The sequence below is a fragment of the Brassica napus genome, chromosome A2, assembly GCF_020379485.1.
Source record: "Brassica napus cultivar Da-Ae chromosome A2, Da-Ae, whole genome shotgun sequence".
Taxonomy (NCBI): Eukaryota; Viridiplantae; Streptophyta; class Magnoliopsida; order Brassicales; family Brassicaceae; genus Brassica; species Brassica napus.
The window spans coordinates 698,775-723,379 of record NC_063435.1 but is presented as its reverse complement, the minus strand read 5'-3'; the positions used below and the strand labels follow the sequence as shown (position 1 = coordinate 723,379).

General features: G+C 36.7%; 4 protein-coding genes, 1 long non-coding RNA gene and 1 other non-coding gene across 6 annotated transcripts; 1 reads left to right on the top strand and 5 right to left on the bottom strand.

The window, feature by feature from the left end:
• Positions 1-450: 450 nt before the first annotated feature.
• Positions 451-3,601, bottom strand: LOC125581709. Its single transcript, XR_007319411.1, has 3 exons — positions 2,769-3,601; positions 941-2,398; positions 451-708 (listed from the first exon to the last, which is right to left on the bottom strand). It is a non-coding gene; the product is annotated as an uncharacterized LOC125581709 (long non-coding RNA).
• A 7,052-nt stretch (positions 3,602-10,653) lies between these two features.
• Positions 10,654-10,734, bottom strand: TRNAL-AAG. The gene has a single exon. It is a non-coding gene; the product is annotated as a tRNA-Leu (tRNA).
• Positions 10,735-11,205: 471 nt separating this feature from the next.
• Positions 11,206-12,675, bottom strand: LOC125581706. The gene is made up of 3 exons (XM_048747613.1): positions 12,445-12,675; positions 11,587-11,859; positions 11,206-11,356 (listed from the first exon to the last, which is right to left on the bottom strand). Exons 1-3 carry the CDS (start codon positions 12,463-12,465, stop codon positions 11,309-11,311), a joined length of 342 nt encoding a protein of 113 aa, XP_048603570.1. The 5' UTR covers positions 12,466-12,675; the 3' UTR covers positions 11,206-11,308.
• Positions 12,676-13,251: 576 nt separating this feature from the next.
• On the bottom strand, positions 13,252-13,866 carry LOC125588975. Its single transcript, XM_048761005.1, has one exon. The coding sequence runs from the start codon at positions 13,864-13,866 to the stop codon at positions 13,252-13,254; it is 615 nt and encodes a 204-aa protein (XP_048616962.1).
• A 732-nt stretch (positions 13,867-14,598) lies between these two features.
• Positions 14,599-16,164, bottom strand: LOC106383040 (DNA-directed RNA polymerase II subunit 4). The gene is made up of 6 exons (XM_013823153.3): positions 15,938-16,164; positions 15,657-15,765; positions 15,410-15,487; positions 15,176-15,209; positions 15,022-15,090; positions 14,599-14,896 (listed from the first exon to the last, which is right to left on the bottom strand). Exons 1-6 carry the CDS (start codon positions 15,984-15,986, stop codon positions 14,819-14,821), a joined length of 417 nt encoding a protein of 138 aa, XP_013678607.1. The 5' UTR covers positions 15,987-16,164; the 3' UTR covers positions 14,599-14,818.
• A 3,245-nt stretch (positions 16,165-19,409) lies between these two features.
• On the top strand, positions 19,410-24,548 carry LOC106383029 (26S proteasome non-ATPase regulatory subunit 12 homolog A). Its single transcript, XM_013823142.3, has 11 exons — positions 19,410-19,562; positions 19,643-19,837; positions 22,580-22,687; positions 22,784-22,888; positions 22,953-23,009; positions 23,095-23,291; positions 23,384-23,483; positions 23,579-23,691; positions 23,781-23,934; positions 24,008-24,085; positions 24,163-24,548. The coding sequence occupies exons 1-11, from the start codon at positions 19,560-19,562 to the stop codon at positions 24,379-24,381; spliced, it is 1,329 nt and encodes a 442-aa protein (XP_013678596.2). The 5' UTR covers positions 19,410-19,559; the 3' UTR covers positions 24,382-24,548.
• The last annotated feature ends 57 nt before the right edge of the window (positions 24,549-24,605 follow it).

Here is a 24,605-nt window from a genome sequence, read left to right as displayed (position 1 = left end):
GATGCAGGAGGTGATGCATCAAACCAAGACGAGTGGAGCAGAACCAGTGGTAGCTAAAACAGCGAGGAGCTTAAAGGAAGGGATCGTTAAGGGACGTTCTCTATTGCAATTGTTCTTCACTATCACTCGCTTCTCCAAAATGGCATCGAGATCTTTTGCAAAGCGAGCTAAGGAAGTAGAGGGTTGAACAATCACATCTCATTTCATATCATAGCTTAAGAATAGTCTAGTTTGACTGATATGAAACTACGGAGATTATGATTCTTGAGACGCAGAGCATGTTTCGTTTAGAGTATCTATCATGTAATCAAGATCATCAAATTCTTCATCGTGACAAAGTTTAAAGACTTACAATGTATAAGCATCATCCTTATTATACACTTGCGTTTTTGTTTATTTATTTGTTTTCTTACAATCAAATACTCAAACAAACTTACAAAGTTACGAACATCCAAGAATCATATATAATACACACAACACAACAAAAAAATTATAAACAAATATACAATAATGAAACATAAAAGTACGAGATTTTCTCCGTACATTATTAACTTGACTTTGACTTTGTTTCACATGGACGACACGCCGGAATAGAACACATTAGCCACGAGACATGTTGGTACCTCCAGGCTTGCCGGAACTATATTCCAGATGCGATTTTCTGGACGTCACTTCCACAACCTCTGTCACTTCCTCTTCTTCCGATATCTTCTTCCACATGCATCATTATCATATATGTATACAGTTATCAATAGAATCTTTGTGATGGAAAAACGAAACGCTACATGATGAAGCATGTTAAGTAACACATAAAAGAAAGAAACGTATTCAAAGTAATAGTATCATGCATACGTTTACGAGTTAGATATATATATTACCAACTGTTTTAAAGATACTACTAACTCGTAAACTTTTCAACAACTTGTTGATTTATACTCACCGGAAAATTACTGGGAGGTGATCTTATACCGAGAAACTTAACGAAGAGAGATTGTAGAATCTCGTGGATGAAACTAAAAGGGATGTAGACGTAAGAAAAAACTCCACTTTCTGTTCTTCCTTTGCTCTCCATCTCTTCTTTCTTTCTTCTAATTGTGTGCTTAGAAGAGACTAATCAGATCATTAATATAGAGTTCAAGTCACTCATCATTGATCTTGGTCAACTTTGAGCGTTTACGTTGATTACTATAAAAATATATTTATATAATTTATTTAAGTGTAACAGCTCATCGGTCGCATATATTCCTATCATTGCATGATTTTTTTTGATGAAAATATCATTGCATGTTTCCCGTTTGCAATTAGTTGTATTTATTTAAGATTTGACACGCATTCGTTTGTTCAGATTAGCGATGCTAGGAAATATCAAAAAGTATATTCGTTGAATTCATATATCGTAGTCGATCAGAATACGTGAAGTAATAGAAGTATACAGTATCTTATTCTGTTAAAATTACCGGTGGTGAATCTGGTGATATATGCTTTACCTGGAACTTTAGTGTCCCTCTCCCTAGTGATAGGTCAACGGACATTGGACCAGTGAATAAAAAAAAAGAAGGAATCATCTGATTTTCGTGTTTATCTGAATATGTGACTGATTTTCTTTGATCGACTTTCTGTTCTCAATAAAATTAGTAAAAGCTAGTACAAGGGAAGCATTGCACGGACTTTTACATCAGTTTGCTGGTAAAACAAAAATCCTTAACTAATTAAGTTGTGAGCTTGGAATATATTCTGATCAAATTTTAAATTAATATCTTGTCTACAAATTTTAAATTAAGTTTTATAGATAGCCTGTTCTGACGATTTTACTTTATTGTTTCTATGTATATTTCCATTTTTCTTTATTCTATCAAATTTGTTTATATTTTACACTAATTTATGATTGTTCGACTATTTTTTATAAAACACTAAATGTGGTTTTCATGTTAAAATAAAATATATAATTTTATCTGTTTTCTTAAGTTTCAAGATTTTACCAAAAATCTCAATATAATGGAACAAAAGGATATATTTTTATATTAAACCATATTTTAATATTAACCAGAGATACATTATTTTCCGTACCATTTGGTCACCGTCCACTATCGTCTGAAAAACAAAAGCCTTTATGTTTTGAATAATTTTAAGACTTTATGGAACTTCATGATATGAAATCATTATTAGCCAAAAATATACATAAAACGATGTGTATGATAAACGTGAAACATTGCATGCAACTAGTAATCTGTTTTCTCCGCGTGGCTTTTAGCCTTTTATGGCTGATAGATAGCAAAACAACAAATCAAATGTTCTTAATTTAGCTGTGGCCGCCTGGCTTTCCAGAGCTATGTGGCTCTCTCGGCCTTTTCTTTGATCCGACTAAAATTCCCCTTGTCGTCACGGCATCCTCCTGAACCTGGTCTTGTAAACGTGTAGTTAGAAGAAAAATCTCATCCTATTAATCATCAAATAGGAACGTCCAGTATAGTATGGTCAAATCGATATAAAACAAAAAGAAATTTCCTTTTTTAAACTATGAAATTACAGATATATATATATATATATATCAGACCGTATCAGAGAAAATCAAATTTATAATTGGTTGTTATATATCATTAATATAAAAAAAATCTCAGCATAACCTATCTGAATCGAAACCAGTATATCAAAATACATACGCATATGCATGTGAATATTTATACTAATGATATGTATATATGCATACGCATGTGACCATGCATAATTCCTTGATCTCTTTAGGTTTTTTCCTAATAATTGATACGTACCGAAGATGCCGAAGGATTCGAAGGAGAGGTATAAAGACCAAGACACTTTAGGAAACTCTTGAGAGCTTCGTTACAGAATTGGAAAGGACCCCAAAGATGAGATCTTTCTTCTTCGCTTCTTCTCTCTTCCTCCATTGGAATCCAAGTTACTCAGTATATGAGGTGATGTTTTAGTCTGTCTTATCACTATCCTTGTTATAACTTGACACAACCAAAAAAATCCATGTATACCTCTAAAACTCGGTACAATAAAAGCAGGGGAGGTTTAGTGGGGATGGAGAGCGACGTCCCAAAGGTCCAACAATAAACAAGATTCGTTTTTTCTTCAGTGTGCATTGTCGGTTTAAACTCGGATAATAGCACAAAATGATACAATATGAACTATTATACTCTTGTGTTTTTTGCTACAAAAATATCCAATTAAAAAAACAGAATGAAAACAAAAGTATATAACATTAGCAGTAATTATTTATAGAACGTTTCACATCCAGCAGACTCTAAATTTTATTATATTGATAGTTGTAATAATGTTTTGGCCTGGCTCTGTCAGTCTATGCCCATGGGTATTAGTTGTCGGTCGGTATGCTTTTCAATAATACTTTAATCTTCTCAAACTCTAAAATCTTTCCGATGCATTATTGGTGACTTTCTTGAGTTTTCAATTCATCATCATATGTAGATTGATAAACTAAATTTAGCCCAAGCAAAGCAAGTGCGATCATGACTTTTAATATATACTAACTTAATATTTTGGGAGATAAGCCTTGCAATGTATCAACTATCAAGAGTAACAAAAACTTTCATGGTATTATCCTCATATGATAGAAGTTTTAATTTACATATTTTTTTAGATAAACAAAGCTTATCTTCTCGGATATTTACTAACACAATTACCCGATTGATGAAAGTATTGAGCGAGAAAAGTTTATTATTTAAAATCTTAAGTTTCTTGGTGAAGTTTTAAAAGGGAGAAAAAACAATTATAACTTGCTTTGGCTAGAAAGCATTTTAATTAGAATACAATATAGGCAACCAAAATTTGATTATAAACGCTCTCAGGCACGTTTTTCGAGTGGGGTTTTGACTTTCCTTGCTCGGGCTTTCACTCTTTTACCCGACAGTTATTTTCCTGTTTGGGGCCTGGTTTCACTGCAAAAGGAAGCTTCGATTCAAATTTTTGGCACTTTAGGAATTATCTGGTGGATAATAGACTTCCTTGCAGTTTAACCCACCGGGTTCTTCCCCCGACCCGGGTCGGAGGGACCGCCACCGCCGTGTTTTTCACGGGAAATGTCAACGGTTACGGTTCTGTCGGCTCGTTTCTTTGCTCCCCTTCATTCTCTGATGAAGAGAACCGATGGAAATGCTCCTTCTTGATTCTGATTGAAGTGTCCTTTTAACCAGTGGTTACTGGCCTCCACCTTTTCAATCTCCTTCTTGGCAACAAAGACCTTGTCTAACCTTGCTACTGAAATTCTTAGAGCTCAAGTAGTCTGCAGATTCCGCTGTTCTGCTCTGCTTAAGCGACTGATTACTTGTTTAAACTTCCCTGGTTTCCTTCTGGTTCTCTTTAGATAACTTTGCCGGGTTCGCAGTTTTTCTCGTTGGTAATATGCAGCGCCGTCTCTCTTCTTCTGAGAAAGGGAAGGCAGTCGCTCTCGAGCATGTCCCGGCTCCGCGCACAGCAAGGGTTAAAGCGGTGGGGCCTGATATCGCTACGCTGAAGCAGAAGCATTCCCTAACCCTAATTGGTAGGATTACCAATCCCTCGATGCAGAAAGTTTGGTCCCTCATACCGTTTTTCACAGAGCATTGGAAAACAGATATTCCTCCTGTGGGCGCTGATCTTGGTTTGGGTCTCTTCCAGTTCCAGTTTGAGCTGGAATCTGACCTTCTCACTGTCCTAGAGAAACAACCGTACCACTATGCTAGATGGATGATTATCCTCCAAAGGTGGGAACCTACTACCTCGCCTGAGTTCCCATCAATGATCCCTTTTTGGATCAAGGTACAAGGTATTCCGATTCACCTGTGGTCAGAGCAAACTATTCGCAACATGGGGCAGGATATTGGCACCTTTGAGACTGCAGAAATCACCTCCATTGCTATCCGGATGCGAGTCCATGTTAATGGACGTCTCCCGCTCATCAAAAAGTCGGTGATAGAGTATGATAATGGGGATGAAGTCGTGGCTACCCTTCAGTACGAGAGACTAGAGCGACACTGCTCGCAATGTAACAAGTTGGATCATGAGGTACGAGACTGCCTGGAGGCAAAAGCTTTGAAGAAAGCACTTTTGGTGACTCAGGAAGTTAACCATCACAAAGATGACATCAGCTCCCAAGTTCCTCGGAAGGAGACGGGACAGCTAAATCGAGCTAATGTGGATAACAGAGTACATCTCCACCGTGATGAAGGCACCAGGCAATCTTATGGAGGGGAAGCGAGACATTTAACTGATCGTACGCTGTCTTATGGAGTATCCCAAAACCAACCTCTCTGTCGCGACAGAGTACTAAGAGGTAGAGACTCCCATCGCCAAGAGTGGCAACCTAAACATCTTAAGAGACCTCCTGGCCACAAGCATAATTCTGGAAGATATGACATTGGAGGAAGAGAGGTTTCTCGCAATTATTCTGATCGTTTTAGTGGGGATTCCCACGCCCATCACTCGTCTAAGAGTAGGCACTACCATCCTTATAGGAGACGTGAGGAGGAAAGAAGACCATCGCTGAGAGATAGAAGCCCTACTCCACAAGAGTTATCTTCTGCCTCACGCATAAATCTCCAGCCATCTGTAAGGGGGATTCCTCTTCCGATGTGCATCGACAAAGTTCCCCAAGAGGCTGTGGATTCTGCTCTAGGGGAAATTCGAGAAGCTCTGTCAAACTACGCTGCCTGCTCGGACCCGACTGAAAGTGCAGCACGACGGGAAAGGCTCAGATTAGCGGAGCTTAATGGTAATATTGAGAAGAATGCTATACAAAATGCAAAAATTCTCAGAGCAAGACAGGCTGCGACTGAGGATTTGCTTGCCAATGGAGAAAAAGAAGCAAGTCTTAGAACCCCTGTTTCTGCAAGACTGGGACCGCTTCCTGCGGATAACGCCGCTCGTGAAGCAACAAATATATGTTCCTCTTCTGACGTTGGGTCTCTGGAAAGAACTCATATTAAGACCAGGCTTGGGCCTGTGCCTGTAATCCTGGAGCTCGCTCAGGATGTGGGTATGGTGGTTTCTGCAGACCGACAAAGCCTTGACCAAACAGAGAGAGTTCCAGCTGTGGAAAGACTTGGCGTACTCACTACTGAGGGACAGAAGTCAAGCACAGTAATGAGGAAGCGAAAGCTTGGTAGGCCCCCTGGTTCGAGGAAAGTCATGTCAAGTCCTGCTCTCCCTCAAAACGCCGGAGCTCGTAAACATAAACCCCAGCAGGATAAACCCCCTGCTGGTCGGAAAAAGCAGAACCCGGAGGGAGAAAAACCAAGAAGAACTGTCAAGCAAACTAAGCCAAGAGGTTCAAATATGCGAAGAGGTACATCTGCTGGGACGCCCTCCTCCTCTGATAATACTCCAATAGTTAACTTGATCCCACCAAGTGCAAGACGTCGGATGGATTTTCGGGTTCCATCCAACCCCGTTCCTTAGCGATTTTGAGCTGGAACTGTCAGGGGTTGGGGAATCCCCGGACAGTTCGGAAACTGAAGGAGATATCAAAGAAGTTTGACCCGGATATCATCTTCATCATGGAGTCAAAAAACCCCGATGAGGTAGTTTTAAAGAAGCTGGAGCATCTACCTTATGACTGTCATCATCTTGTCTCCCCAACGGGCCATGGGGCAGGCGGGCTAGGTCTCTTTTGGAAGGCCGATTTAAATCTTCGAGTTCTGGAAGCAACTCCCAATGTAATTGAAACTTTTATTGAATTTGAAGGCAAGCAGTTCTATTCTTCTTTTGTTCATGGGAGTACTGAGAAACACCTAAGGAACCAATTGTGGGATCAACTTGTTACTAAAGCAACTATCCGAGAAGAAGCTTGGTTCATTACGGGGGATTTTAATGACCTACTAGGTGCCATGGAGAAAGAAGGAGGTCCTGATCGACCCGAAGGTTCCTTTTCGGATATGCGAACCTTCTTCTCCGAGGGGGATCTCTTCGACCTCCAACACACAGGAGACCCGCTCTCTTGGAGAGGTCAACGTGGGGATCACCTTGTGAGATGTCGTTTAGACAGAGCTGCAGCCAACACTCTATGGGCTGAGAGGTTCCCATCAGCTAGGTGCCAGTATCTGGAAGCTGACCTGACTTCTGACCACAAACCGCTACTATCCTTTTTTGACTTAGGACCACGCAGGAGGCGTGGCTGCTTCCGTTACGACCGTAGACTTTGCAAAAATGAAGCTGCAAAAAAGATGATCTCTGATGCCTGGCGGGACTTGGGCTCAGGTACGGTTAGAGAGAAGCTAGTTTCTACTAGGAGTGCTATCTCTGCTTGGAATAGAACGCAGCACATGAACAGCCAGGTTATTATTGAGCAGATGAAATCAGAGCTTAATGCTGCTCTTTCCAGCACGGCGAATGATACTGTCCTGATCCAGGATATTGCGGCTAAGCTTGAGGCAGCGTACTTAGCAGAGGAGGAATTTTGGAAACAACGCAGCCGGCTATTATGGCTTAGGCTTGGGGACCGCAATACCGGATTCTTCCACGCGGCCACAAAGAACAGGAAGCGCTTGAATTCTTTCTCGGTGATTGAGAATGAGGATGGGCAAGCAGTGTTTAAGGAGGATGAGATTATTGAAGTGATTGGAAAGTATTTCCAGAAGATGTTCTCCTCCCTACCGGGAGAAAGAGAAGAGACCGTTCACTATGCTCTTCGGCCGATAGTCTCTAATGAGGAGAACAATGTCCTTACTGCTGTACCATCGGAATGGGAAATTCGAGAGGCTGCTTTCTCAATCAATGCAGAGAAAGCTCCAGGCCCAGATGGTTTCTCGGCAGGCTTCTTCCATACCCACTGGGATGACGTCGGGCCGGACATTGTGACAGAGGTACAAGGTTTCTTCAGGGGCGAGCCTCTACCGGCGAACATTAATGAAACCAACATCCGCCTAATTCCCAAGATCACCAACCCGCAAAAGGTCTCGGACTATAGACCGATTGCTTTGTGTAATGTTTATTACAAAATCTTCTCTAAGCTCCTTACCCGTCGGCTCCAACCTCTCATGGGAAAGCTGATATCGGAAAATCAGTCCGCTTTTGTGCCGGGTCGCGCAATAGGAGATAACATCTTGATTACTCATGAGGTGTTACATTATCTCAAGACGTCCAAGGCGGAACAGAGATGTGCAATGGCGGTTAAAACAGATATGAGCAAGGCGTATGACCGCCTTGAGTGGGAATTCATCTCCCTCGTTATGCTTCGGTTGGGATTCCACCAAACTTTTGTCAGCTGCGTTATGCAATGTATCGATTCTGTGACATACTCCTTCCTCATTAACGGCTTGCCTAGAGGGAAGGTAGTACCGAGCAGGGGAATCCGTCAAGGAGACCCCCTCTCTCCTTACATATTTATTATGTGTAGCGAGGTCCTCTCGGGTCTATGTAACAGAGCGCAGGAGGATGGTTCTTTGCAAGGGCTTCGGGTAGCTCGGACCTGCCCTCGTATCAACCATCTCCTTTTTGCGGATGATACAATGTTCTTCCTTGATGCTAATCGGGAGAACTGTGCGGCTCTTTCGAGTATCTTGGACATGTACGAGAATGCTTCGGGTCAAGCCATTAGCAAGGAAAAGTCTGCCATCACTTTCTCCCGAAAAACCCCGGCGTCCCTTAAACGTCTGATCAAAGAAGAACTTCAAATCCAAAAAGAGGGAGGAACGGGGAAATATCTCGGTTTACCGGAGCACTTTGGACGGAAAAAGCGGGACATTTTCTCCTCTATAGTTGACAAGATTAAACAGAAAGCTCGAGGCTGGTCAAATAAGTTCCTCTCCTCTGCGGGTAAAATGGTAATGCTACAAAGCGTTCTCTCGGCGGTTCCCTCCTATTCCATGATGTATTTTGAATTACCAGTCTCCCTATGCAAACGTATTCAATCGACAGTCACCCGCTTCTGGTGGGACAACAACCCGGAGACGAAGAAGATGGCGTGGATTTCTTGGACAGATATGGCTAAACCAAAGGCTCTCGGAGGACTCGGTTTTCGTGATTTCCAAGACTACAATGCGGCCCTCCTTGCAAAAACAGGATGGCGCCTACTCCAAAACCCTGACTGTCTGTTGGGGAAAGTGCTACTTGGGAAATATAGCCCGGATAATAACATCCTACTAGCCACCGGTTCCTCAAGCATGTCACATGGTTGGCGGAGTGTCTTGGTGGGACGCGATTTATTGGCTCAAAAGCTTGGCTGGGTAGTTGGAGATGGACAGTCCATCAAGGTCTGGGATGACCCATGGTTAAGTCGATCTCATCAAACCAGACCAATGGGACCCCCGGAGGAAAGATGCCTCGAGCTGACAGTCTCTGACCTTTTGATTTCGGGTTCGGGGGAGTGGGATTTGCAGAAAATCCATCAGCTCCTGCCTGCGTATGAGGAAGCTATTCAGGGTATTAAACCAAGTAAAACCGGGGCTCCGGACAGGATCATTTGGCTCGGAACTAAAACTGGGGAGTATTCAGTCAAGTCGGGCTACTACAGTGCGGTGGATGATGTTGATTTCCATCCAGGGACTCTTATTGGTGGTGGTTTTAACTGGAAGAAAGAGGTTTGGAGCTTAGACTGCGCACCTAAAGTGAAGATGTTCTCGTGGAAGCTGCTGAAAGGAGCCATTCCAGTGGGTGAAAGACTATTAGCGCGACATATTCCAGTTGACTCTGCTTGTAAGCGATGTGGTGAAACCGAATCTATTATTCATCTGTGCTTTCATTGTTCTTTTGCGAGGAAGGTTTGGCAGCTGGCCCCTTTCTCATCGACGACGGATTACAGTGGAATGCTAGATTTGGCGAGTTTGTGGCCTGAGCTGTGCTCTAAAACGTGCTTACCTCCATCGGGGATCACCTCGGGTTCTCTAGCTCCATGGATCCTGTGGAGCATTTGGAAGGAACGCAACAAGTTTGTGTTTGAAGGAAGCTCTGCCTCAGCGGAGGAAACCTTATCTAAAGCATTACGACTAGCCAGAGAATGGAGTTTAAACAAGCAGCAGAAGGAACCTGTTAAAAAGATTGCTCGAGTTCCTACTCCCTCCCCTCCCTTGGGTGCGAGTACAATAAGGTCTGATGCTGCTTGGAATTTGAGAGGAACAAATGCTGGTCTGGGCTTGTTCTTGTTGTCACCTGCAGGTACGAGAGCTTCTAGCTCGAGTGCAACTTTTGTGAGCTCGACTCTAATGGCGGAAGGGCTCGCTCTCCTCGAGGCGGTGAAAATGGCGAAGGATGAAGGCTTGAGCTCAGTTTGCTTTGAGTCTGATTCTCTGCAACTGGTGAAGGAAGTCCGATCGGGAAATTTCTCTCCGGATCTCTATGGAATTGTTTCTGATATCCTCTCTCTTGTTGATGATTTGGATTTCTTTTCTTTTGCCTGGATCCCTCGCGATCAAAATGTTCAGGCTGACCTTTTGGCAAAGCATGCTTTAGCTGTAGCCAATGTATCAAGGGTTGGTGGTGTAGTTACTACCCCCAACTAACTCGTTTCCTCTTAGTAATGAATGTGTGTTTCAAAAAAAAAAAACTTGCTTTGGCTGTCGTTAAAAAGATGCTTTGATTGATATCTCAGGTCATGGATTGACCTGAAACTATAGAGCTTCATCTCATCCAAAGTACCTATGATAGAAGGCCCAGATACGGTTACGGATTTGAAAACATGAGTTTAGATTAAAAAAAAATGTATGTTGACAGTGGGATTTGAACCCACGCCCTTTCGGACCAGAACCTTAATCTGGCGCCTTAGACCAACTCGGCCATATCAACTTGATGTTCTAGCAATATAAAAGAAATTCTTATTTTGAATAAAAAATGGAAAAAGATAAACCATAAAAAAAATGATCGGTTAATGTCATCTGAGGAATTGTCTGCACCAGCCATTAACTTTGAAGCAGTGATAAGCCAGTGTCTGAAAATTAAAAGTGAAGAGACAAAGACGCGAGCGTAAATTCAGAGATATTTCTTGGGCTTATATTAAAGCACATTATAGAATCAAATAATGGTCTTTTTGTTTTGTCTATAAATCTACTGTGTTTTTTTAGAGTAAGAATTTAATCTTCTTTATCATGTTTTTTTTTTTAAATATGTCATCCAATCGGCCTTATTGCCTTAATGTTGCTGAAACTTCGAGTTGCCATGTATACTGGAGTGGTCAGTAATATTCACATTCGACTAAACAAATTATGCAAAGCAATTAGCTTAGAACTAAGCTAATCTTCTTCTTGTATAGTAAAAAAGTGAGACAGATGGATTCAAACATATATAAAAGAAAGAGTCACCACATTCATTTCCCAGATTTGAATTACAAGTCAATATGTATATTAATAAGAGAATAATCTCTTCAAGCTTTGACGCAGCAGTTGAAGCAGCTGAAGATGCTTCTCTTTGCCTGTTTCCAAACAACCACAACATATTCTTATGTTACTTAAAACACTAATAGTCATCATAATCAAGAGAGACTGCTCAATAAAACTATGTTCAATAATTTAAGGTCCTTGAAATATTTTCAGCAAACCAGTAAGATATATAAGACACATACAAAACCACGTCCTAAATGCAAATATATTTATGTTTGAAACGATCAAACCAAAGACACAAAAAAATGGGTTGGAAACTTACAGAAGGGGAATGTGGTTGGTGATGGTGGTCCGGAGAGAAGTGTTGCTTGTTTTCACTATGGACAGTTGTGAGTTTAGCTACTGGTGCTGATGACTCGGGTGGCTTGATGAGCTCTTCTTCGTTGCCAAAACTGGCTAGAGAAGGGTCTCTCTTGTTCTGTTTCCTCATCTCCCTGATCTTGGTGAAATCCATCGAGTAATCAGGCATTGCTCCTCCTCCGCTTTTATGGTCCCAGTCACCAAACTGTGGCACAGATAGCCATGGAGAGTTCTTCTGCACAACAACCACAATTTAACAGAAGATTTCACATTAATTGCATTTAGACTTTAAAAACACACAGAACTGTTCAGTTGTTGACTTTACTGAACTGTTTCTAAGCTTTGAAATGTATTATTGACAATGATCGAGTAGAAGTATTAGTGTCTGAATGGCAACATGCAGGGCGATTACGGACCGGTTCTAAATTAACAAAATATATAGATACATAGATAGATATAGATATATATATTATTTTTTTATAAATATTTTTGTTACTATTAATACCGGTGCGATATAGAGCCTTGTTATCTTTTTATAAATCCAAAAAGGTAACCAAAGTTCTGAAAATACAGAGTAGGTGACAACGTTCTGTTTCCGGTTACTCAGATTTTAGATTTTCATAACTATAACAAGATCACTATTCACTAGTGCTTGGAGCTTGTTAAAACTGTGAAACCCAAGCTCGACTACGACAAGATCCAAACGGTACCAACAAAACAAGCAGATATCGAGATATACTTAGTTCAAAACTAGAAGTGATCGGGAAACCATACAACACATAAGAGAAGTAAAACAGATGAAGAAGAAGATGGTGCATACCTCTTTTCTGTCCTCCTCCATTTGATTCAAATCTGTCAAAGAGAAGTTTGTAGTTACAGGGAAATAGAGAGATCAGCTGACTTTTTAATGTATGTTTCTGCCGATATGATGATGCTAGCGAAAGAGAAGCTGGATAGACAGACAGGAATGATACTATGTTAAAGATGTTAAATTATTACAGCAAAAAGACAGCTAGACTTCTATCAATCAAAATGATTTTTCAGTTTCTTTATTTCTGTCATGGCCATTGGCTCAATGATTAACGTATACGGTATACCTATAAACAATTACGGAAAGTCCGAGGCGGTGTGTAATAATCACGAGAATGCCATTTACGACATTTTTTATCCTCACAGACGAATTTTTTTTTAATGAAAAACAGACGATAATATAATTAAAAGGAATTTATATAAATATATTGAGCTTTTTATGATCAACCAAATTAATAATATCATATGTCAATCCATATTAGATGTCGATATTTTGATTGAAAAGTATTTGAGGTTGGTTGATCCCTTTACAAATTTGTAAGAAAAATGTACAAAAAATAACAATTTTGGCCAATGAATACAAAATATGAGAGAGGCATGTTATGTGCCAGTGACTGTATTATTCACCCTGTATGAAGATACGCATGTTATGTGCCTTCAAACATGTTGGTGTAGTGATTTGTGATGACTCCAAAAGTGTCAGAGGTATGAACACCATGCATCAACCTCAAATCGATATCTGATAAATTATTTAGCAATACAAAAGAAGGTAGAAAACAATACACGAACCAAACCTAATAAATTTCATGCGAAAACTTTAAGACATCAAACCGAACTGTGACATTTTGCCTGAAGAAGACCGGTTTGGGATCCCCGAACCAAACTCCAAACCACCGTAATTCCAATTCCCAGCGTTGCTATTACTTAAAACCGTTATTTGACTCGACAACAGAACCGGAGGATTTTTCCATTTCGGAACCGGACCGGTTACGAACATCGACTCGACCAGCGATCCCGCTTCACTAACCGCCTTAAAAAACTTACCGTTCTCCGGCAACACTCCACCGATCATCTCCAGCACAACTGTCTCGTAATCCCTCGTCTTCTCAGCGACAACATGCATCTGACTCGACGGGAAGGTGGGATCCAACGGCGACGAATAGACACTCGAGCCAAAATCCAACGGCGATGGAGAGGAGAGCCGCGACGGAGAATCTACGGGGAAGTGATTGTGATTACAGTTTTGAGTAGTTTCATCTTTGGTTTCTGGCTGATGACAGCGTATTTGTTCTTCGTACAACAGTAAGGTGTCGAAGAGTTGCCGTAACTGAGAGGCTTCGGCGAGTGACTGCATCAGTTGTTCCTTTGCTTCGTCTCTTTCTTGGACAGCAAGTTTCCACAGATTATAGTAATGCAGAGTTTCTTGGTGCATGTTTTATATTCCTTGAGAAAAAAATACTCTGTCAAATGTTAAAAAAAAATAAAAAAAATAAAATAAAATGTGAATGTTGAATAGTTTTTGTTTCATAATTTTTTTAATTAAAAAAAATCAAATGTTTCATACTTTGAACTTTTGAAGTATACTAGCAGAAACATTTACCTCAATTATAATTTAGCAAAAAAAAAAACATTTACCTCAAAACTCAAGGTTCACGCCAAGCCAACCAGAACTGTGAATCGAGAACGAGGAAGAAGAGTTAAGAAATGTGAGAATCTATTTATAAGAGCTGAAATTAATTAGAGTTTGTACATTTGGTAGGGTTATATTTTAGTGCCCAAAGTAATAATGGAAAGTGTATTAGTTATTTTGGAGCTTGTTGATTATTGGAGAATATCCTAGTGATTTACTTGCATATTGTTTTGGTGTATAAGGTGATTTAGACATTCTGATTAGGGAAATGTAATATTTACTATTTATATTCATGAAGTCTTGAGATCTGTTGATTTCTTTTATGTTCTTTCATTAAAGAAGAGTGATACAGCAATACATATTTGTTTTTATCCACAAAATTGGAGTTGCATCGTTCAAAAACTAAATGTTTTATTCTACTCAATGTACTGAATATTGGTCTATAAATGCCAAGAGATGGAACTGAAACTTCGCACTTGTAACTTTAGGTATATCATATTCACATGATATCATCATTTTGTAAGAAAAACTCCATAAGTAAAAAGATGTATATTTCATTGCAAGCTTGGATCATCCATTGTAAACTACATTCATTAAACATGAAGGGTATCGTTCCAGAGATTATGGCCATGAGAGTGTCATAATTTCAGACATTGGAAAATTAACTCAAGACATCATCAGCTTAAAGGCGAATACGACACCCTGAAATACTACTAATCGGTTCATAATCTTAGATCTTGAGAATTTTTATGAACTACTCAAATCTCTTGACAAGGGAGAGATCATTGAGCATCTTCTCAATTGCTTCATCACTGTGAGCTCTTCCTTTTGTCTGCACAAAACATAAAAGCTCACATCATATCTCAAAAGTCAAACAGACATAACAAGGCTATTTGCCCTTTTTAAAGTATCTGTCTGATCTCCACTGAATTAGAAAAAGTAGAATATTTCTTTTACCTTGAGAGAAGGAACCATAGCCACAGCTTCTTCAGCAGTTTCGGGACATAGATTGCCAAGAACGCAAAGCTGTTGAACAACGAGACCAATGCAGTGAGTTTAAAGTCTTCTATCAAAACGACCTAGCTACAAAAATCCAATCTCAAAATTTTACCTCAAACTCAGTGAGTTGATGTCTACTCAAGATTCTGTGGAACTGGCGTTAAGGTAAAACATGTTGCAATAAAATCAAATGGCATATCCTCACAATACTAAAGAACTATACTATCTCATTCATCGTTCAGTGCTAAGAAAAGCAGAATCAAAGCATTCTCATAAAGATGAAAGCATGTCAAAGCATTAGCTAAATACTAAGAGAATCTAAAACTAATCACAGAGAAGAGGATACTCTCGAACTTGTCGAACAGCATCTGGATTCTTGTAGCGGCTAAATCGCTTCACATACTGCAAGGACTTCTCAAACACTCTGCAACAAGAATCCATATATATAAGCTTCTTCACCAATAAGTATTCGTTTTTAAACTAATAACAAAAGCAGAGTACAATCTTTCAAAATACTTAGTCTCCAAGATCGAAGCTTTCTCTGCTGGGTTTACAGTGAATCTCTACAAAGCACAAAACTTTACAAAACTTACTGAGAAACTTGATTCATAGGATCCTCAGAGACTTGCTGCAGCTGCTCGTACTTGTGCTCAAGGATCAAAGACACTTCACAGTTCATTAAGCACTTCGCCTTCAAAAACTCTAATTTGCCACAAACAAACGAAAACCCATTAAAATTTCAGTGCCAAATCTCCGAAATTAACGCAATTTCAATCGATTGCAGTAACATCAATTCGAATTAAAAATTAAAAAAAAAACCCTAATTTTCGCGATGCAATAGCTAAGGAGCATGGAGAAGGGGATAGAGAAGTACCGTCTCCGATCTTGAGCTCGGCGGCGTTCTCTTCTTCTTCTCCAGACATTGCGAGGCAAATCGAACCCTTTAGAGATTATCTTTTTTCTTCTCTTGATTTTGATTTTTCTCGTCGAACGAGTGAAAGAGAATTATAAGGCCAAAAGAAACAATCTCAGTAATATAAAAAGAAGAAAGCAAATCCTATTAAAAAGGAAATACATAAAAAGGAAATACTAAAAAAATGGAAACTGAGACTAAATAAAATAATAGTTACGTGATTTATTGATTAAATCTAAATTTTGATTTTCTTAGCGGTGTAATTTATTGAATGTATAGCAGTATTTTTTGGACATATCAAATTAACAATATATGATTCCAATCTTTTTTATATAATGCATGTTTATATTATGTAGATAATTTTCTTTTTTTTTGATAAATAAAATTATGATGACGAAGAAAAACATGCGTTTCTCACACTTACGAACGGCTTAGATTTTAATTTAATAAAGTCAATGTAAAAGAATAGCATATTGCAGACTGAAACTGGTATTTCTCATAACATTATTCATGTTAAAAATAATAATTTTTATTTAATGTTACCACAATTTGGGTTTGTTATTGATTTAAATTCGTAAGGTCCTACAGATCTACTAAACTCGGACCTATACTTGCGTCTCTTCTTGATGGGTAAATCTGCTTCATTCCGACCAGTCTTGCGACAAAAACGAACATGATTAATACGACAGCGACGACGATGTTCCTCTACAATTTCGCCTTCTTCAATTGCTATAGCGATTGGTTCCATAGCTTCATTTATTTGCATCTCTCGAATCTCTGTTTCCATAAGTTTGTTGAACATCTCAGAAAGACATTCGTCTTCGCTAAACAGATACTGAAGACACCATATGAGTCTCTCTCCTTCTATAAGCCGTGACCTAAACAGTTTCATCAGGTCCATGTACTGTCTAAGTTTTGTTGAGCTTAGCCTTTCTCTGATGAACATCGTTATATCCTGGAAGTGTTGCTCCCATGATACATCGTTGCTTTGAGTCCTCATCCTCGTCTTAGACTATTTTTTACTTGTCTGGGTTCAAGATATGTATGTGTGTGTTTGTTTTGTTTATAAGGAAAAGACTACATGTGTATTTATAAGAAAACAATTGTTTACGATTACCATGTGGTTTAGGATTTTGAATTATAATTAGATTAGGACAAGTAAAATTCAATCCTGTATAAAATAATATCACTAAACCAGATTTATTGTACCAGAAAAAACCAAACCCGACCAAACCAACCCGATCCAACCAAACTCAAACCGATCAAACAAATAATTTAGTTTGATTTGATTTTAAACCGAACCAAACCGAAGTATTTTTTAGTTAAATTAATTAAATATACTAATAATATTAAAATTTAATATATTTAGCCATTTGACATAAACAACGAAACATAATTTTATATATTTTTCTAAACGAATAGAATAAACACAATTAAAAATAAAATAAAAATCTCATACATTAACATTAAAACCGATAATTACTTATGATATTTATATTAGGTTTGAAGATAAAAATATAAAATTATTGGATTATATCTTCTAACATTTTCTGTGGTGTTTGGCTTTACCATTAATATGAAAAAATAATTTAGTGTCAAATGATGATTTGTTTATGTTTTTATAAATTATATTTTTGTAACAAAACTAAAAAAAACAACTCGATTTAACTGAAAAAATACAAACAAAACCAAATCAAACCGAACACCAAATTAAACTGAAGCGAACACAAAACAAACCGAACTAAAACAGAACCGAACGCAAACAAACCAAACTAAAACCAAACCGAACACATACAAACCAGACTAAAATCGAACACAAATCAAACCAAACTAATTTAGATTTACTTTGGTTAAAGTTTTTTTAGACCCAAAAAAAGAAACTAAATCGAATCCATAATTAAACCGAATGCCCACCACGAGACCAAACCAATCAATTTGATGGGGTTTAAAATCCAATCAGGAATAAAATAATATAACTAAACCGGATTATAGTACAAGTCAGACCAAAACCAATCAGCTAGTTAATATATGAGAATAACAAATTGTGTTGTTGGCTTTACCGTTAATATGAAAAATGATTTAGTGTCAAATGATAATTTGTTCATATTTTTATAAATTATAGTTTTGCAACGAAACTAAAAAATCAACTCGATTTAACTGAAAAAAAAAACAAAACCAAATTAAACCAAACCGAACACAAAACAAACTGAAATATAACCAAACCGAACATAAAACCGAACCGAACTAAAACCAAACATAACTAAAACCGAACAAACCAAACACAAAACAAACCAAACTAATTTGGATTGACTTTGGTTAAAGTGTTCATATGCTCCCATAATACATTGTTGCTCTCACTCCTCATCCTTGTTTTAGATTCGATGTGCTTTTACTTCTCTCGGTTTAAGATTTGTGTGTGCGTTTGTTTATAAGGAAATGAAAACATGTGTATTTATAAGAAAACGAGTTGTTCATGATACTATCTGGTTTAGGATCTTAAATTCTAATTTGATTAGGACTTTTTTTAACACCAATTTGATTAGGACTATTAAAATCTAATCAGGGAAACAAATAATACCCCTAAACCGAATCTATAGTACGTGATCAAACCAATCAGTTAGCTAATATTAGGGGTGGGCACTTCAGTTATTTTCTCGGTTCGGTTTGGTTAGTTTGGTTATAGTATTTTTCCAATTGAAATAAACCATTGTTAGTTTGGTTTGGTTTGGATTAGGTTCGGTTGGATTTAATTTTTGGATCAGTTTATTTAGGTTTTTCTTAGTTAGGTTCTTCTTAGTTTAATTTTTTTGAGAGAAATTATGTTTTTAGTATAAATTATGTAAACATAAACTATGTGAACTAGATTCAATATCAAACTGAAACAAAAACTTTTAAAAATCACAAAAGATATATAAGAATTAAAACAAATGATAGTTAACTAAAAAAAAACCAACATCATTAGTAACGTCTCTTATATCATTATTAAAAAGCTTGCAATGAATAATTTTCTATGTGATGTTGTGGAGAAGAACTTTTGTTTTAATAAAATTTGCTTTAGGTTTTAGATTTAGATCTAACATCCATGTTTACATATATATAAGAATATAAAGATATAAACTTTTCTATTTTTCTAAATAAAATATTTTAATGATTACATATTCAGTTAGAACAATATATGTTAATAAATGAAAAATGGAAAATATGTGGTATGGTATTAGAATTTTAATATATCGGTATTACTAATATTTTTAATTAAAATAATTATAAAAACACATCGGTTTCTCGGTTCTGTTCGGTTTAAAACCAAACTATCCGGATTGGGAAAATCTTCAACCGAATAGTTTGAAATAGACTTTGGTTCGGTTGGTTCGTTTCGGTTCGGTTTTTTCCCACCCCTAGCTAATATACAAGCTAAAAACAAATTAGTCAATGGCCCAATAGTGGCCCATATAAGAATTATCGGCCCAAGAATCTGAGCTTTCTTGTTCAAGGGGTTGAGACTCTGCCATCGTTTCTGTGCTCGGCAACTCCATAAGCTCCTCTAATCTCTCTCTATCGCCTCCTCTCATTACTGTGTTTAGCGATGGCGAGTTCTCGATTTCTCAGATCCGTTGTTAATTCTCGCTCTCGTTTCGGATTTTGAATCTAATTCGTGTGGATTTTCAGGGAGACAGCGGCAACCTCGAGGCGTCGATAGATCGGCTTCTGAATGAAGAGAAGCAGATGAGGCTCGCGGAGAATGTATCCGGTACAAGGAAGGCGGCTACCGAGATTCTGCAGCTCTGTTTTGAAGCTAAGGACTGGAAGCTTCTCAACGAGCAGATTCTCAATCTCTCCAAGAAGCGTGGTCAGCTTAAACAGGTTATCTCATTAGTTTCTTCGATTGAGCTTGTTGAGGAATCAAAAGGAGTTGTTAGGTTGGAGATTTCGTTTGTGTTTGTACTGTGAATCGCATAGGGATTAGTGTTTGGTAACCGGAACATAGGGATTCACCTTCTGTGGCTAATACATAACTCATTTTAGGGGAGTTTGACCTGTGATAAGTTGCTTTTGTGATTCCTTTGATTTTGATAATCTGGAAAGAATCTTGGCCATTGTGTCAGAGGTCACTGGTTCGAGTGACCTCTTAGAGGAAACTAATATTACTTGTTTCAGACCTGTGTGAGTAACCTCCTGGTATTCAGAAAAATGATAACGGTTGACTTTAGTATTAATGCTAAGTTTGGTTATTGCACATAGTGGATGGTTGTATTTGCATATTTGCTTCAGTTTATTACTAAGCTTTACTTCTATTTTCAGTTTTTTTTTATTGATTTTACTTTGCTTTTCGTGTTTCTTTTAGTCTAACTAGATTTTTTAACCGCGCTACGCGCGGATAAGATATTATATGTATTTCTCAATTCTAAAAAATAATGTATAATATTGTATTATATTATTTAAAAAATATAAAATATGACTACATAACATAAATATATTTTTTAAATTTTCTTTGTGGAAATCATTATGTTGTTTGATTATTGTACTTGATTCACATATTTGCATAGATATTTGTGATAGATGAATAACTATATTTTTATTATCAGTAAATAATATATATTTATTATATAATATAAGAAAAAAAAATTATTTACTTTTTAAACAAACTTGTCTCATGTTGGGGACTCGGTTATAGACATATCATATACGAATGAGACATTTTTACAGTTATCAATCTTCTTAACATTGAAAAAACAAATCTACATATCAAAACAATATCTCATACGATCTATTTGTGGAATAATTACTCTGAAGAAATTGAATTTAGGCATCAAAAAGGACTGAAAATGTATGTGCATATATGTTATCTAAGTCTGCTTCACAAAGTACTATTCATAGTTCATATATCATTAATGTCCATCCTATTTTTTTGTCCACCATTTCTTAAACATCTTGAAATAACTGATGCTAATTAATAAAAAACTTTTTGCTGGAAAAAAAATCAAATTTGTCTAATTATCGCTTAAATATTTTATTAATATGGTCTAAGAAGCTTTTAAGTGATATCATAGTTTAATTTATTAGTTTTTTTGTTAATTTTTAGAGGTTTTTGTATTTAAGATTTTTTTCCATATTAAGCTTCTATTTCTTTCACAGAATTGATATATATATATATATATCATAAAAATTACCATCAAATCAGTTTTACTTATTTATTATTTTGTTTTAACAAAAATACACTTTTTAAATAATTTAATTTAAAATAAAATTATATATTAATTTGCTGTATTTTAACAATTTCATTGATTTAATTAATTTGCTTTGGTGGATAACTTAAAAAGTTTTCATATGAATCGGGGAAAGTAAATTTATGTTGTTATATTATATTTATTTTGTGTATATAGAATCTATATATAATTTTAGTGTAATAAAGAAAAAACATTATTTTTTGTAACTTCAAAAAGATACATTATTACAATTTAAAATGAATCAAAATTGAAGAAAATGGTAATTAAATATTTGTAAATCTAATTGTTTAGTTGGATTCTCATGAAAAAAAAATCGATTGGTTAAACAAATGTTTCAAAATTTGTTGTGGTATTGTTTTGTCTATAAATTATAAAATTTATTGAATTAATATATTTAATTATTGCATCCTTAAATAATATTTTATTAAGACATTAGAAAAATATGTTTTGAGTTGTTTTGTCAAATTGTACAAAAATCTATGCTTTTTCATATTTGTAACTTCAAAAAGATACATTATGATAATTTGAAATTAATCAAAATTGAATAAAATGGTAATTAAATATTTGTAAATCTAATTATTTTTTTATCTTGTTTAGTTGGATTCTCATGAAAAAAAATCGATAGGTTAAACAAATGTTTCAAAATTTGTTGTGTTATTGTTTTGTCTATAAATTACAAAATTTATTGAATTAATATATTTAATTATTGCACCCTTAAATAATATTTTATTAAGACATTAGAGAAGTATGTTATGAGTTGTTTTGTCAAAATTTTACAAAAATCTATGTTTTTTCATATTTGTCACGAAAATTTATATGTTCAACTTACTTTTACAAAATTCTTAACTTTGTCACGAAAACAAAAATCTATGCTTTTTCATACTTGTCAACGTTCTCACACTTTCTAAGAATATATTAGCTTAGTCACTTACTTATTTTTTTTTTACAAAATAAAGTATCGGAGTCTTGAAAGTTGAATTCATATTATTGTAAATGTACATAAGAGTTTGTGATTATATACTTAGTGGTTCTTGTATATGTGTCCAAGAAAGTTTCAATGGCTTAGTGGTAACTGTCCTATATATATATCATACTAACTCGGGTTCGATCCTCACCTTCGCATTGTTTTTTTATTTTTTACGAAAAAAAATGAGATGACATGGCAATTTCGGATTCTCTGATTGGTTGATTTTTTTATCCTATGTGGACACCCTCTCTATGGCTTATATCTCCCTTTTAGTATAGTATAGATATCTTCATACGTAATTAATTTTGCTTTTTTTCATGTTTAGAGCTCTAGGAATTTTTTTTTTACAACTCTAGAATTATATAGTTAGAAGTAAAACGGTAGTGAGTTTTGTTGTGAATCTATTTGCAGGCTGTGCAATCCATGGTGCAGCAAGCGATGCAGTATATCGACCAGACTCCAGACATTGAAACTCGGATTGAGCTTATCAAGACGCTGAACAATGTTTCTGCTGGAAAGGTGCGGAAACTTAGAAACTGATGGTGTTTATCTTCCATGAAATATTAGTTTTGATCGTTTTATGTAACTGTTTGCATTTTAACTTCACACGTGTAGATATATGTTGAAATTGAGAGGGCTCGGCTCACAAGGAAGCTTGCTAAGATTAAGGAAGACCAGGGTCAGATTGCTGAGGCTGCAGATCTCATGCAAGAAGTTGCTGTAAGCTACTTAATTTTCCTGTAAATGTTCTTTCTTGGTTAATCAATTTGATCATGAATAACAGGTGGAGACATTTGGCGCTATGGCAAAAACTGAGAAGATTGCATTTATCCTTGAACAAGTAAGAACTTGCGTTATATTGTTGTTTAATATATCTACTGGTGCTCTCATTTGTGGTGCTAACTACTTTTGCTTAACCTTTGAAGGTCCGCTTGTGCTTGGATCGTCAAGATTATGTTCGTGCCCAAATCTTGTCTAGGAAGATCAATCCTAGAGTTTTTGATGCAGATACGAAAAAGGATAAGAAGAAACCTAAGGAAGGTGAGAACATTGTAGAGGAGGCTCCTGCTGATATACCGTCTTTGTTGGAGCTTAAGCGAATTTACTATGAGCTAATGATTCGGTAAGTCTTCTATAAGACATGTTTCCACTTTTTGAAGTACCGTGGCATTCTCATCTTTCTATAAATAACCATATAAAAACTCAACCATGTAGGTATTATTCTCATAACAATGAGTACCTTGAGATCTGCCGTAGCTACAAGGCGATATATGACATCCCTTCTGTAAAAGAAACCCCAGAGCAGTGGATTCCAGTAAGTTTCATAATACCATTGATTTAGTGTTTAGTATAATATACATTTCTATGGTTAGTTTAATAAGAATTTTCTTTTTGGTCTTAAAACAATAGGTCCTGAGGAAGATCTGCTGGTTCTTGGTCTTGGCACCTCATGATCCAATGCAATCAAGCTTGCTCAATGCAACTTTGGAAGATAAGAATTTATCAGAAATTCCTGATTTCAAGTAGTTTTCTTTCCCCCATAAACTCCGTTTTTAATTGCTGTTTCGGTTTCATATGGTTCTGAGTAGTCTCTTTATCTTGTTCGTACCAGGATGCTTCTAAAACAGGTAGTGACAATGGAGGTTATTCAATGGACGTCTCTCTGGAACAAATACAAGGATGAGTTTGAGAAAGAAAAATCCATGGTTGGAGGTTCTTTGGGTGACAAAGCTGGTGAAGATCTGAAACTGAGAATCATTGAACACGTAAGTCTCGCTATGAAGAATCATTTTTGTTGGCATTGGTGCTGTTATTAATTTTTTTCGATTTTCTCTACAGAATATTCTCGTTGTCTCAAAGTACTACTCAAGGATAACCTTAAAGAGACTTGCAGAGCTTTTATGCCTAAGCATTGAGGTAATTACTGGTTGTATCATATGCTTCTTACTTGTAAAGCTCTTTTATAGAAACTGTGATTGTTGGAATAATTTTAGGAGGCGGAGAAGCATCTGTCAGAGATGGTAGTGTCGAAAGCACTGATTGCAAAAATAGACAGACCTTCAGGAATAGTGTGCTTCCAGGTCTCAAAGGACAGCAACGAGATTCTCAACTCGTGGGCAGTGAATCTGGAGAAGCTCTTGGATCTTGTTGAAAAGAGTTGCCACCAGATTCACAAGGAAACAATGGTCCACAAAGCCGCACTGAGACCTTGAACATCAAGTGCTCTTCCATGAAACTTTTCAGGATCTTCTTTGAGTTATTATTAGCATCTTTGTGTGGGAGAAAAAAAAACTCAGAAACAATTGTTTCCTTGTCAAGACTATGTAGTTATGGTTTTGTACACTAGTTGGTTTCATCAGCATTTTGTTTTTCAAAGATTTTTAGTGGATTATTTCTTTTTAAAATTCACAAACACATAAATTTTAGAAAACTTTGT

Bases quoted from the DNA above. Each gene is read 5' to 3' on its own strand.
- LOC125581706 (XM_048747613.1), bottom strand. From the start codon at position 12,465: ATGGAGGAGGACAGAAAAGAG. The intron at 11,860-12,444 runs GTATGCACCATC...GTTGTTGTGCAG, and splicing joins TGGAGGAGGACAGAAAAGAG to AAGAACTCTCCATGGCTATC. The intron at 11,357-11,586 runs GTAAGTTTCCAA...GTTTGGAAACAG, and splicing joins ACCAACCACATTCCCCTTCT to GCAAAGAGAAGCATCTTCAG.
- LOC125588975 (XM_048761005.1), bottom strand. From the start codon at position 13,866: ATGCACCAAGAAACTCTGCATTACTATAATCTGTGGAAACTTGCTGTC.
- LOC106383040 (XM_013823153.3), bottom strand. From the start codon at position 15,986: ATGTCTGGAGAAGAAGAAGAGAACGCCGCCGAGCTCAAGATCGGAGAC. The intron at 15,488-15,656 runs GTAAGTTTTGTA...TTCTTGTTGCAG, and splicing joins CCTATGAATCAAGTTTCTCA to AGTGTTTGAGAAGTCCTTGC. The intron at 15,091-15,175 runs GTAAAATTTTGA...GTTGTTCAACAG, and splicing joins ATCAACTCACTGAGTTTGAG to CTTTGCGTTCTTGGCAATCT.
- LOC106383029 (XM_013823142.3), top strand. The intron at 19,838-22,579 runs GTTATCTCATTA...ATCTATTTGCAG, and splicing joins AGCGTGGTCAGCTTAAACAG to GCTGTGCAATCCATGGTGCA. The intron at 24,086-24,162 runs GTAATTACTGGT...GAATAATTTTAG, and splicing joins TTTTATGCCTAAGCATTGAG to GAGGCGGAGAAGCATCTGTC.